The 15273-nt window shown below is 43.4% G+C and overlaps 1 protein-coding gene across 1 annotated transcript in view; it reads left to right on the top strand.

Annotated features, from left to right (window-relative positions):
* Positions 1–360: 360 nt before the first annotated feature.
* The window catches only part of gpc5c (glypican 5c), a gene marked incomplete at both ends in the record, with an annotated part of 87571 nt that continues 72658 nt past the window's right edge, over positions 361–15273 (top strand). The window contains 2 exons of the mRNA XM_079227444.1: positions 361–538; positions 9228–9389. Of these exons, the coding sequence (XP_079083570.1) occupies positions 361–538; positions 9228–9389 (340 nt within the window). The remainder of the gene's footprint in view (positions 539–9227; positions 9390–15273) is intronic.

Here is a 15273-nt window from a genome sequence, read left to right as displayed (position 1 = left end):
GTGGCGCGCTTTAGTTGGGGGCACTTAGCTGAAGTAAACAGAGAGGGAGGGGAGTGCGCGCAAGGCTTTGGAAACAGACATACAGACAGCCGACCACTGCAAAAGTGTGGAGCGCGGGACGGACTGGCTTGAGCCCACACCACTCCTCCTCTGCCCAAGGGAAGACCCCAAACCTCTGCTGTGATGCGCTCACCCTCATCTCCACCAATAATGTGAAAATCAGACGGAAACGATTGTCAGATGTTTAAGCTCATCGTCGCTTCATTGTACTTGAGTGCCGCCTATTTTCAACACTATCACACAGTTTGCAGCCAGGCTACAGTAGGATATCCACGAGGATACCTGGCGTGAGATGCGGCAATGTCCCGAGGATTATGCCCACGCGTAAACTCCTGCGGGTCTGCTTGGATTTTGTCCGCGCTCGTGCTTGCGGTGAACGCGATCGACGTGGACGCGTACAGCTGTCATGAAGTGAGGACCGCTTTCCAGTTGCGGCAGGTCGGGCCGCCGCACCGCGTCCCGGAGACACCTGGCAGAGGTGAGCCAGTGGGTTTGGCACGTCCCAGTGAAGAGCACTCGGGCTAAAGCGCACTGCTAACGTCACAGTGTGTTAATGGAGCCGCAGACATATGTCACATATTTAGCTTTCACTACACACGTGTAGAGATTTCAGCAATCAGATGTGCAAATGTGTTGACAAGTCAGGAGTATCTACCTCTATCTGAAAAAAATAATAAGAAAAAATAAGTTTTTAATTCATGTCAAATGCGTCAACTATTCTGTGCTTCTGTCAAAAGCACACGTGGGTCCGTCATACGCGTCTTTCACAAGCCCACTCAAGTAAAAACAGAGTGAAAGGCTGAGCAGAGCAGATATTGATAGATTCTCCTCATATTAGTCCTGTTAATTGTTGAGACCTTTTTAATTGGTTGACAATTAAATATGTTGGGTATTGGGGATGCTTTTTGGTTATGATGTGTTTCTGAAATCATCTTAAAGTAAGTTAAGTCTGGCTGATACTTATGTTTTCGGGAGAACCTTTTCAGTGTATTCCGGGCATCATGCCGGTCCATTGTTGCACATTCGGAACATCCCAAAAAACACGTGTCTGTATATTAGTATGGTACAGGATGGGCAATAGTACATGTTTAAGACACAACATCTAGTCTTATCTGGTTTAAAGGGTCAGCGCCGCTTGACTTTCTCCACAATTTGCAGCTTCAAGTGCCACCCAGCTGCTTATCATGCAAGCAGGCTGTTTGGAGAGATTAAACAATTATTTTTTCAGAGAAGCTGCCCAGTGCATTCACAAATTGCTGAGACAGCGCTTCTGAGCCGGAACAAGGCAAGTGTGACGCAAAGGTCTCATGTGGTTTAATCTCTGTGGATTAAGAGTCTACACTATTGTGTCCACGAAGGGCGAGTGATTGACTTGCAGAAGTCAGAGCTTCCACCAACTCTTTTGGCCTCTTTAGATTCGTGGCATGGCATACAGGTCCTGGAGTGCACATGCTCTTGAGCTCAGGGGCCACAGTTTACGAAAACATACTGTCCAGACTCCCAGGCTATAGCGTCTCTTGGCACCTCTGCTGACATGGTTCCCAGTTGTATTTTTTTGTCAGATTTTTTGTCAGAGCAATGCTTGGAAGCAACTTCAAATGCCATGACGGTTTTGTGGTTTGTGCTTTCCTCCTGCACGCTGAGGAAAAGTTATTTTACGAGAATAAACATTGGTTCCAAATCGTTTTTTGGAGGCAAAATGCACTTTGAGCGAGTTTAGGCTTTGGTTCAACTATGCTAGGTTTGCCTAGAAGTTGGTCTGCAAGCATAGTAAGAGACTCCATCAATTTGAACTAATTATGTCATGTTTCTCCCATGAAGGAGACATTTTAATTGCCATACGAACACAAGAAAAAAAAAAGCTATTCTGTGTGCATTATCAATATGTTTTTAGTCTTTGTTCTTTACTTTTAGTCTTTCTATCTATCTTTTTATCTGCTATAAATGTCTTTTCCTTTATTGTGAGTCCGTCAGTCTAAGATTTATGTGTATTTTTCCTGGCAAATACTCCCATGCCAGTCAATGAATGTACAGCTATGTCCAGTATGTGACGGGCCAGAATCCTTGCAGCAATGCTGTCACATGCAGGTTGGTGGCAGCTTAAGTATCACTCAGTCTGAGTCTGCAAGCTGTAACAGGGAGAAGAGCAATAGATAGCTGAGTGCGAAACATACCCAACGGTGCATCCAAACCATTCGATATGTTTGTTTAGCAGGGTGTCACTAGCAACAGAGGATGTCAATTGCATTGCACGCAGTAGTTTTGGGTGACTCTTAAAGACAACGGAAGGACCTTGGTCTTCTGAGGATGTCAGCAGTCTGGAGCAACGCCTGCGTGACGAGCGTTTACAGTCTGCAGTGCATGGCCCGAAGCTAAATATAAGAATCGCAGCCTGCAATTGCAGCTGTTGATGAGCTTTTATATCTGAAAGTGAGCAAACAGCAGCATTGACATCAGTATGGGTGTGAAGGGTATGCAATAGACTCGCACCCTCTATCTATATTTTTTGACTTTTTATGATATGTGGGTGATACGATCCAGATACAAAATGTGACTCTTCGGTCCAACGTATTAATTTATATAAATATTTGTGTTTGTTCAAAAGGCGTAGTGAACTGCATTTTTTGTGCGTTTACACTCCACCACGTCTCCGCTGTCCCTAACCCTTCACAGCTAATCAAACATGGCTGCAGCTTCAGAGCATTTTGGGCTTCTATCTTATTTTTCTTTTTATTTGCACTTGTGCTCGAGAGGTTGTTTTGGGTCAGGCGCAATCTTGTCTTCAAAGCGCTGGCCAATGGAAGGGGGTGTTGGAGTGGGAGATGTGGTGTATATGTGTGTGTGTACACAATTATGCTACTCTGCATCAGTTCTCAGATCAAATGCCAATAAAAGCAACTCTTGAAATTTGAAGTGGCAAAACATCAGCCCTTTTCACAGGCTGATGTTTGTTTTAGGATACAGTGCTGCGTTTCATTCATGTGTGGTGAACAGATTTCTCCCTGAGCGCCAGGAGTGTGGCAGCAGGGAGTTTTTGAGCCAGCCAATTGGATCTGATCCTATTCTACGGCACAGCTACTTTATTTAACATTTAACATTTCTTTGTTTTTTTTGTTTTTGTATCCTACAAAAACATGAAGTGCAATACGTAGTGATAGTGCCTTTTGATTAACAAGAGCTTTTTTACTCAAGCAAGTAGGAAAGTACAGAAATGTAGCAAAAGTTCAATGAAAAAAATATTTCCCTTCAAATAAAAGTCCTGTTTGAAATGAGTCCTACTCTTAATGTTATTTATTTCCCATTTGATAGAGTAAGAAATGTTAGACAATGTCATCACCCCCCCAATTTTGTCTTTCCCTGTGTTGAATAACTTCAGACCAAATTATTTGCTTTCCAGGCATTAAATGTTTGTTCCCTGGGCCGCAATTTCTAAAGAGCGACTTTATCTCCCTGCCAGATTCAGCATCAAGGGAACTTAGATAATCAGACATGCAGTTGCTTATCCTGTGATTATTTTGAAGAGTTATGACTGCTTATGTACTGTGGTACACAGCCAAATGCTCCATATTGAGATTACCACAGGGTGCTGATATAGCGCTTTGGAGATAGATCATTTGGGAAGCAGGCAGCTAGCAGGGCTGTTCACAGCCGCACTAATCCTACAGCTGGCTTCTTAGATAATGTCCTCAGATATGATCAACCTGTTTTCCAGCTCAGTTAAAACTATCTGATTGAGCAGGGCTTATCTGATCGCGTACACACCAGACACTTTGTTGAAGCTATTACTCTACTTCCATTCTCTGATGTACTCAGTCATTAACAGCTATTTTAGAGTGAAAGAGAAAGTGTCTTATATCTCGAATACAAGGCAAGCAGGGTCATATGTTAATAGCAAAGGGAATGGGAACGCAGTGTGTCATCACATGTCGCCACATCCTTAACCATTACAGCATCAAAAGCCTTAGCAAGCTCTCAGAGGTCAACGTGTTCTTTGATTGGCTGTAGTTATTTCTGATTCCCTTTTTAACGAGGCCTTCCTCACTGAGAGACCAGGCACATACACTTAAAAATCATTGAGCATCTGTGTTCAGATTTTACACTTCAGAGTCATGTAAAATCCACATGAGAGCATTTTTGAAGCCTTTAAAAAGCACGGGTGGTAAAAAAATAAATATTAACATCTCTGACAATGTCACACATAATACAGCTTATTGAACTGACAAGCACCTCAGATGCTCTTTCTCCAACACGCCCCAAACACTCCAGCCTTACCAGCGTTGCCCCAGTCTGAAGCTGATTACTCTGTCTGAGTCGGTCTCGAGTCATACGCAACGTCTCTTATTGGATTTCAGCCTAAGTCTCTCTCCCCGTTTCAGTTGATTGTGTGCTACCTTACCCTCCATGGCTTGCTACCGTGGTAGAGGCTGATGCGATTCAACGAGGTTAGTAGACTGCCAGGTATATCATCTGTAGTACCTCTCCAATAATGTTACCATTTAGAAAAGATGAACCTTCTTGCGCTCTCGGGATAGAAGTATTACATCGGAGGGAAGCTGGTTTCGGAGACAGATTATTTTCTATGTTAAACATAAGTCTGTGGGCCGAACATCTCTCTGATATGATGCTGCTTCATTAGGTCTGCATCTATCTGCCCTCCAGTTCTCCGTTTCTCTCTTCTAGCTCTGTCTGTCCAACCTCTGCCCTCTGGGTGGCTTTGGACTCGGTGCCAATCCCGGTAGGCAGTTCGGGGTCTGGGAAAGCTAAACATTCCAGTTGAGTTTCAAGGTTGTCCAAAAATGCAGGTATGCGGCAAAGGCCCTTTGAGATGTGTTTTCAGTCAACACGGTCCATCCAAAACACTGCAAATCTGTATAGAGTAAATATCCTGTATGTTCAGTGGATCTTCAAAGTGGAACTGGCTTCCTGAGGCAGGAGAAGGGCAACTGCAGTAATTGCCTACTTTCCAACAAAGTTATTCTTGTTCTCTGGAAAATATCAAAAGAGCAGCATCAGGAAACTGCAACCCTCATGGTCATCAACGCATTCCAAATCATAACAACATTTCCATACCATGTTGAGGAGATGTGAGCTGTTTATAAATCATTTTATGAGTGCAGGAGTGTTTGAAAAGGGCGGTTTCAACTTCACATCTTCTCAGCAGAATACTGTATTCAGCTGTGTTAATGTAGTACGACATATTGAGAATGGCATGTGAGGTAGCAGGGTTATTATACAGTGGTAGGAGTTTCTCCACTTTTGACTTGTGCAATGAAGGGCACTGAGGTGTTGCTGAATGGATTGTGACCTCTGAGCTGTGACTTTAATACGGCAAATTACTCCAGAGGTATTTGTCACCTGAGGACGATTAGGGGAATTAGGAATCAGAGTTGACGTCCAATTTGGAGAGCAAAGTGTGTTAAGGTTTAGCCAGGCAGAATGAGTGGCATACACATTGGGTACTAATTACATCTTCTGCCCATTGGAGTGCCCAATAGTTGTTACTTAAAGTTGGAATAAAAGCTACAGCTTGTAGACAAAATAACATTCACAATTCTTGAGAAAGTTTGAAATTTGTAAAATAAAATCATTCTGCTACAAAAGTGCTGACCCTCATATCCTGCCATTTATCTATTCTCACATGTTTTCAGCATATTGCACCAAACATGTGGACACAGGTAGTGTGACCTCTTCCGAGCTCAGTTAGCTCTCACAAACAAAAATGTTATAGCTTACAGGGACAGTTCGCCCTGAAATCAAAAATACATATCTCCAAAAATATTTTATTTTAGATTTTGGGGTGAACTGTTCCTTTAAGTATTTGCAGTAATGACACACCTTAATCTTCACTGGCACAGCTAGCTGCCCTCACAGGTCAAACCGTTAATTTGATTATTGCTTGGCAAAAACTACAGCATGGAGTCAAACTCCACAACAATGTGGTTGAAAAAGACTAGTTATGTGATGCATGCAAGACGAGGTACTGCGAGGTCAACCGAGAACATGAACACATTTAAAACTAAAGTCACCGTAGTTGTCTGTGTGAGTAGGACATTTGAGAGGCCTTTGTGAAGGAGCTACAGGATCCCTTCGCTCAGATTGGAGAGCTGGTACGTAATATAACGTTATGGTAGAGTGGAAAATAAATAAATTCAACTGACAATTTGGGCTATTTTCCCAGTAAGATAACAAATCCAAACATGAAGCCAAATCTATGCCGGAATGTCATGAAAGCAACAATGCTAATCTCCGCCAGCGTCAAATCAGAGACCATTACAATCAATCCAATCAAACAATTGAAGCAGATTTTGAAAACTTGTTGAGTCATGGTGCCTCGGCAATTTGACAGAGCTTGAGAAGTTTTGCTAATAATAATGAGGAAAATTGTCCAGATGTTCAAAACTGTTACTGTTGCCAAAGGTGCCTACTAAACCTTTGAATAAAAGAAAAACCCTTTGATACCCTTAATACCGCAAATGCTTTATTTTCATTCAACAATGAAACATAAAAGTTTAAGGAGCAGTCAATACTTTACAAGTTGTGTGATCTGTGTTGTGAATACTGGAAATGTAAATGGAGTATGGTTTACAACAATACACGTGTTACTCAAAAACAAGGCAGTCCGATATTAATAGATATGTCCTACATTGTAGACGTCAATGACTCCTCGAGTCCTTGAAAGAGTGCGGCCCTGATCTCAATACAGTTTTAGCTCACCCTTCAGGAAGAAGCCTCTAAAATGCTGTTTGTTTATATACTGTATGTACAATATTTTAAAGATAAAAAATAAGTGGACTCAGCATTATGTTTTGCCGTTGGACACGCACACACACATAGTTACATGGCTTCTAATGATTCCAGAAAGTGGCGTGGTATATTGGTGACACAGTCAGCCTGTCCTCCCGACTGCTGTGGCGGCTTTAACAGCCAAAGTCTTTCTGAGTATCACTTACTCCATGCAGCTACTCGCAAGGGACGGAGAGGCCAGGCTGGATTCCACTGTGAGTCCCTGGATATTAGTTTCATATCACAGATAACACACAAACACAAAGGAGAGAAAGAGCCAGCCAGGGAGGAGAACAGGGTCAGGGACAGAGGGGGAGAGAGGACGCACACCAAATATGGTGAAATAACAAGATTAAAACTGAATCGAGACAATATATCATGCTTTCAACTGGCGACGGATATTTGACAAGCGGCACACGTTTCCCGTAGCCTACAGCTTTCCAAGAGCCAAGTTCATGAAGTATCGTGCTTTACCCAGGAAGCTAATAAATTACACTTTAATTGAGTTTAAGGGAAATAAATTAATTTCTAGCTAAGTGTTCCATAGTAAGACTTAATCACGATCCTGAGAGAACAGGTTGAGCTTGTTCTAGGTAATGTGTTGCATACATCAGCTTGTGTGTGCACTTTTATGTATTAATTGAGTAATTAACCTTTTTTTCTTGTAGTTGGTGGAAACCTAAACATTATGAATTGTTCGAAAGTACCACTTCTAGTGAAGACCTTTGTGGTTTGTCGTTACACTTGCCCAGTGAAAAGGGTGGACATGTGTTCTTGAGTTGCTTCTCTTACTTCTGCATTTGGAGATGTCATGCATAGATTAATTGAAAAGTTCATGTTAATGTGTTTAGTCCAGTGAATACACATTGTTTGTTCAACAGATTGGGTTTCTCGTTTATGTCAAACCCATCAATCAAACTGGGAAAAGAGCTCTATTAAGCCTGGAAGGCGAAGTCCGTTGAGAAGTAGCAGATGTAAGCCCAAAACAAACATGTTGCGTTGTATTATTGTTTTTTAATTCATATGCAATCTTTACATATTGATGGTAAGTAAGCGACAGAGTAGTATTCCTCCAGACACAAAACAAACAGGACTTTGCAGGAACTGTGTCGACAGGGAGACGGTGTCAACATAAAAAACGTGGACCGCTACAGAGATGGAGATAATGAGCTGTAATGGGCAGGACAGCCAGTTATGACTTCACTCGTCTGGCTCTGGGTTGGGAACAAATGGAGCCTCACTGGGTAATTAAGAGACACCAAGGCCTCACTAGGATATGCCAGGCAAATGGGAGAGAGGGAGCAGAAAGGGAAAGAGGGATTGAGAATGCAAGCCTATTGTGTTTCATGGAGGGATTTGGACAGTGAGGCACTGGTCTTGTGGTCTGTCCTAAGGCCATGCTTTAGGCTCTGGTTACAACACCTGCCCCCAGCCACCCCCGTCCAGCCCTTCCCCCTGTAAAATGAGTTATCATATCAGACTTCTGCATTATGGAAATGTCCCTGTGCAAGGAAATGTGTGGGAAAGAACACTCTTAACAGGCCATGCTAATTGTGACCAGTCTCGGTGATGTCATGACAGTGTTTATATGTGTAGCGAGGGTGAGAGGCAGGTGACACTGGCAGGACAGGGCGGACTCGGTTTCCTCTGATGTAATTGTCCCTGATTGAGCGGTTCATTGGATCAGAGTGTTTGCAGTTACGTCATTGCCTTCATGTGGTTGTTCTGAGCTGCAGTCTTATGATGACGGTCTCGTTCTAGAGGTGATTTCATACAGATTACTTTGTGTGTGTGTGTGTGTGTGTGTGTGTGTGTGTGTGTGTGTGTGTGTGTGTGCGTGTGCGTGTACGTGTACATTTGTGACAGTAAATGTATCATGTTTGCTAAATGTATCATGTTTGCATTGCAAAATGGAAGTGCATGCTTGTATTATTTTAAAGTTTTTATGGGACATACATGTACACATGTATGTTTTGATGAAGTGGGCAATTGAACGAGCCAAGGATATTTATATATTTAGCAGAGACAGTATTTTTAGCAGGAAACATGGATGAATTCTTGGTTTACTTTCTCACCCTCCCATGGTGGCTCCTCTGTCTCCCAATGGAGTTATGGCCTGTCTATCTATGTGCATTCTCAGGACACTATACATATACTGGCACATATTTGCAGAGCACAGTGTAGAACCATATATCTACCTCACAGGATAAAAGACGTTGTCTGATCTCATCCAAACTGAGAAACCTAAATTCTCATGAGCTTCCATTTCCAGTGATATGGTTAATGTGTTACCATTGACATGAAAATAAAAAGGAAAGATGATGAATGCTGATGGAAAAAAAAAGATGAATAATCCTATGTCCATTTCTGCTTGACTTTCCTAGATGTGGATCTGTTGGTTTGCAAGCACCAGGGTCCATCGTGCTGCACCCGGAAGATGGAGGAGAGCTACCAGTTGGCTGTAAAAAGAGAAACCCTCCATAACATTCAGTCCTACAGCTATGAGCTGGAGCACCTCATCTCCGGCCACTCAGATGCCTTCCAGGGTAAGTGCTGGGCCTCAAGGGGCCAAGCTCGGGATGGGATTGGCCTGAGACTCTGAGTTGTTGTTTTTGATGAATGGGAAAGATATGTTTTGCCATTGAGTGGTTGTTGAATTGTCAGTTATACCTGGTACATACTGTATCTCCCAATGCATGGGGCCGATGCCCCAGAATGCTATAGATCCTGCATAATATTGAATTTAAAAACTTGACCCAGCTTCATGTTGACCTAAACCTGAACTCACGCCCTGTTTTGAATCCAAATGCAGCAATAAAAACAAAATACATTTGTGTTTGTTTTCATGCTTCCAAAGAATATGTATTTGTCCAGAGTTTGGTGAAAAAAGTTTTTTACTCAGTTCCCTTAGGGTCACGGAAGCTGGCGTGCAGGCAAATGTGCAGTCAGGAAATGGGCAGGCCCCTCCACTCCACCTTTCTCCCCCTCTTCTGTGGGTTTGGCAGCAAAAGAACTGTGAAGAGGGATCACTGAGGGTAAATGGGGGGAAAAGAGGGTACAGAGGCCTTTTTCTCAGACTTTAATGTTTGGTGGAAGATGATCTGCTTTGTCATTATCGGCTCCTGCTCTCAGGACAACAAAACAATTACTGGAACCCTTGAACAAATTACAGTAGTTTTGGAGAGTGAAACAATGTGTGCACAGTAATTTGTTTTGTTTGTTTGTTTGGTGTTTAGTTTTAGGTGTATTTTTATTTTTTCTCGCAATGCCTCTTTGGTAGCCTGGTCAGTTTAGATGTCTGAGTTCCGGATAAACAAAGCCCTGCTGTAGATACAAAACCAGCTTCCACTGGGTCTTGCCTGCCAAAGGGTTTTGTACTACGCCCAACTGAATCAAGCCGTGCACTAGCTGCCCAAGCTTGTCCTTCCTCTTCCCCGAGTGATTGCAGTGTCGTTTAAATTATAGAATTTCCAAAATAGACCAAGTTTTCCCTCCCGAAAACCTCCAAGCACCATCCCACAGGGTAGGAGACCTGTTCTGGATGTCTTTTAGCGTAACAGGAATTTTGGTACCATGCAATTAGTTTTATATGACAATGGACTGCTTGGACACCATGTTGGCCAAGTCCTGTTTTATGATGGATGGGGATGTTGCTGTCCAACTCACATGACATGTGAACAAATGGTGTAATAGAGAATGAAACGGGTTCGGGAACATGGAGAATGTATTATTGTCAGACATTGTTGTCATGGAAATGACATCAATGTCTTCTGGACAGTATATATTTCTGTCACATATTGTTTTACGTTCTAAAAAAACACCATGATGTGAAATCCCAGTCACTTCCAACATTACAAGCAGCTACATGAATAGAACTAACCGTGTTTGAATAGGGTTCCTGGTATTTGTCCATTTCATCATCATTAAGATCTTTCCCTTCTTACCTCATGTCTGAGCCTGTTTAAAGAATGGAGATCAGGTGTTCCACATATCCAGAAAAGGCCAAGATGGAAAATAACAATGGAATAACAATAGGAACTGGCATATGGTGGTGCTGAAAATGGTGATGTCACTATCCCTCAATTTACAAGGCCTTCTAAGGACAGTCTCTGTGCTGTCTGAGTGCCTCAAGTGGAATGTGAAGTAGCAAGTGGCTCATATACCGCATGAAGTAATGAGAATATGATTTTGGCTGATGACCTTGGTACTTTTATTCACACGCTGGATGGTGGAAAATTGTTTGTGGGTAGCTTTCTTCTCCTACGCTTTTTCTGTATCTGTATCTATCCAGTTGCACCACATACAGTTCACTGCTGAGCAAGTTGTCTGGAAAACTCTGTTATTCTGCTGTTGATCATTTATTTGATAATGCTCTCATGATGTGGCCACTCTTTCCTCTACAGCTTCCTGTCTGTCGTTCAACTCATGCAGTAAATCTTATAACGACAAAGTCCTATCTGGGTGTGCTTTCTTTAATTAACTGCAGCTTCTCAACTCCAAATCACTCCTGCTGATTGCCAACATTTAGCCAAAAGGACAAGCCCATCAGAAAGGAGATGGCGTGTGTTTAAGGAGTGTGTCTGAATGTGTGTATGTGAGTGTTTTCCTTGGCCTGCCTTTGTTTTGACAGGCCTGAAGGCCCTACTGTGCTTTGTCATGTGTGGGAGTTGGCATGTCACAAGTATGACCCCATAAACACAGACCACATTTCTGAAAGAACTTTTCTTCCGCAAATGTTCCTGATACTATATTAATATGGAGGAACAGGTTCAATTGTGGGCTGCAATAACAACAATTACAGCTCCAATAATCTTTTGGGATTCTATAGATATTGCTTTCCACTTTCACCTGGCTACTGCCACGCCCTAAATCATGAAAGCAGGTTTCATCTTTTTGCATAACAACCTCCTTCCCTGCAGTATATCCTCTTCTCCATCGTCCCTCCTTAAACTTTCCCAAAACACACACACACACACACACACACACACACACACACACACACACACACACACACACACACACACACACACACACACACACACACAGCCCCCTGCAGATCTCCTCTCTCAACCCCAACACAAACAGGCTGATTCTCCTAATCCATGCCGGTTGATAGGTAATGAGGGCCGGATGGTGGGTGGGTGTCAACCACACAGCCCAAGCTGGGGCAGTTTAGAGCTTCCATCAATGGCTTTGGCCTGTCAGTCTCGTCTTGGCAAATTGTTCAATTCAATTCAATTCAGTTTATTTTGTATAGCCCAACATCACAAATACAAGTTTGCCTCGGAGGGCTTTACAATCTGTACACATGACTTCCCTGTCCCGGGACCTCACATCGGATCAGGAAAAACTCCCCCAATAAAGATAGTAAAAACCCTTTCACAGGGAAAAAAGGGGAAGAAACCTGAGGGAGAGCAACAGAGGAGGATCCCTCTCCCCGGATGGACAGAAGCAATAGATGTCATGTGGCTAGAATGAATAATGTAACGGAGTTTCAGCACATTACATGAATGTGACAGAAATTATTCATATAATGAGTAGTATGCATGGTCCATGATCCAGATAACCACGACCCATTAAGCAGAAGGAGGTAGAGAGGAGGGGCATCCCACGGTCCCAAATTGTTGGGCAGGCAATCCAATGTGTTTGTGTGTGCGTGTACATGACAGGTGGGAATGATGAGCAAGAGAGTACATATCTGGGTATACTATACTCACGCTGCTGGGGAGCAGATGTCAAGAAAACGCTGACACATTTGATCACAAGTGTCACCGATATGAGGGGGATCTGGCCCACAGCTAAAGGCCATGGCATCTGTGTTTGTGTGAGTGTGTGTGTCTGTGTAATGTGGGTGTTTGAGCATTACGTACGTGTGCATCTTGATTAGTGTGTGTGTGTGTGTGTGTGTGTGTGTGTGTGTGTGTGTGTGTGTGCATACATGTCTACCAAAGACGTGAGCAGTACAATATTTACCACCCTTGCAAGTCACCATGACCACCTCAGGGCTCAAGTTGTCTTCACGGGAGTTGACAAATGCTTTTCAGAGAGATGTATTCTGCTGGCCTAGATAGCTCTCTATCATCAATGAAAGTGCATCGCATTTAAAGTTTGAGGTGCCCACAAGGTTCATTTGAGAAGGAGCGATAGCGAGAGAGAGAGAGAGAGAGAGAGAGAGAGAGAGAGAGAGAGAGAAAGAGGCCATGGCAAGGACCAGGCCTTTCCTCATTAAAGCAAGACAAAGTGATCAAAACCACAACCTGAGGCACAGGGATACTTCAGGGCCTCGGGTGGAATTGTGAAAGAAAGTCTGGGGGGGTTGTTGGTGTCAACATATGTACACCTAGGCTTTCACAACCTACTGTAACTGTCTCTCTGCCCTGATCACCTGCTTGAGATACAGTACACAGTATTCTCCATGTTTGATGCGCCTGGCCCTCTTGCCTCCTTGCCCCCCTTTAGGCATAGAGAGAAAGACAAGGGTATCTAGCCTCAAGTCTTATTGTTTGTAAGCCACCCCAGATGCAACTGTTTGGAAAATTCCTCTGCTGTTTTCACATTTACTGTCAGGAGGCTCTTCCTGGGTGGCTTACAGAACACATGTAAAGGAAACGGTCCCAATTATGTGTTTTTGTGAGCATGTGTATCTGCATGCCTACAAAACACATGTTTGTGCAAGTAATGGGAATGATGAACCTCTTGGCTGTCGTGGCTATTTTCATTCTTTTATCAGACACAAATCCCTCCGTCTATATTGCAATCTCTCACTTCTCTGGAAGTTATCTCACTTATTTTGCTTGTGATCTTTTTAACCGGACCTCTCTCACATCATTATCCTTTTTTTTCTCTCACTTCATTTCTGCATGTATTTTTCTGTGCAGATGTTTTGACCGACAGGGTTATTGCTCTAGAGGCTGATGCTTGGACACAGGATGACATTGCGCTGCACCATGAGCTCATGCTCAAATTAGGGAGGATATCCGGAATCCATCCCTACATGTCTCATGTAATCATACAGGGTGGAGGTAGAACGTGTTTATGGGCCTAATAGTTAGAGTGAAAATATTGCGTATTCGAGTGTGTACGCGCGCGCGTGTGTGTGTGTGTGTCTTGAGCATGTTAGTGTTTTATCTACGCCTCTCGAGTCTCCTGAGTATACATGACACATACAGGCAGGATGTGTGTGCCTCAGAATTGGCAGGACTCGCTGGGGAAAGAACAAAGGGAAGGAGGGAGGAGAGAGGGGGAAAGCTCAAAGCCTCTCAGAGTCATAAAGTCACACTCCAAGCTTCCCTAATTACCTCTGCTTTTCATCTGCCCCCCTCACATCAGCGTGAATATGTGAGAATCCAGAGAACTAGGGGAGTCGGGCCTAGAGCGAGGGAACATAAAAATGAGACAGAGGGAGGGCTTGTGGTTTCAGAAAAAGTTTCAGTGAAAGTGTGCACAGGTGTGTTTGAATATATCAGGTGTGTGTGTGTGTGTGTGTGTAATCTGGTCTGCCTTTAAAGAATGTGCAATAAACAGGTTTTTGCCCTGTATTCTCACTGTGTACTGCTTCTCTCCCTCTTTCTTCCTCGGCGTCTCTCTCTGTCTGTGGTCCATGCTTGGCCAGCATTGGTTGCTTAACAAGAGCATGCTGGGTCTTAGTGGGCACAATGCCAACAGCTTGCGTGCTGGCATGTGCTCTGCAGGGAACCCTTTCGTCTCACAGATAACCCAGCTGCCAAGAGTGCGCTCCACAAAATGAAACCATAAACACAACATACATCTCCATCTTCTTCTCCTTTCACTTTTCTTTGTAATGTTATTTGGCTCCCCAAAAGCCTCAGTCTTCCTCACCAACCATCCATGCTCCCCAATATTACGTCCAAGGCCTAAACAAATACGAGGCCTGTGTAGATTAGCTTGCCGCCAGTCGCCACAGCCATAATTTGACATAGCGTGAAATGAAACTGAGAGAAATATCTCTTTGTTTCTCGCCAACATCATCTCTTCACCCTCATGGGATGACTTTCTGACCCGACTTTGCAACCACAATTTCTGATGCTGCCTTTCAGCTAGCCTCAACAAGCCCTCTTGGTGTAGACTAAGCTTCATCAGTCTCACTACTATCGCATGAGCACAATAAGCTTGATGGAAGTTTCTTGGTAATCAGACAAAGTCGCATCTCCCGGGGCTTGTTCTCTGTCCAAGAGAATTTGGCTTTTCTGGAACACAATCTGTCTGCTTGGCTGATGGGATTTGTACTCTACCACTGCTGATTGGTCCAGTCTGGCCTGTTCCTGTGTCCTGTCTGACTTTGCTGCACCCGTTCTTCCCAGAATGATCCCACAAGCCATAAAGTGTATGTGTGTGTAAATTTGAGATCTAGATCTTTGTGTGCGAATATCTCTGTGGATAGCAGCTGGCAATCAACATTTCCATCATAAC

The sequence above is a fragment of the Taurulus bubalis genome (genome assembly GCF_910589615.1).
Source record: "Taurulus bubalis genome assembly, chromosome: 1".
Lineage (NCBI taxonomy): Eukaryota > Metazoa > Chordata > Actinopteri > Perciformes > Cottidae > Taurulus > Taurulus bubalis.
The sequence above is the reverse complement of the archived record's forward strand: the minus strand, read 5'-3'. Positions and strand labels throughout refer to the sequence as shown.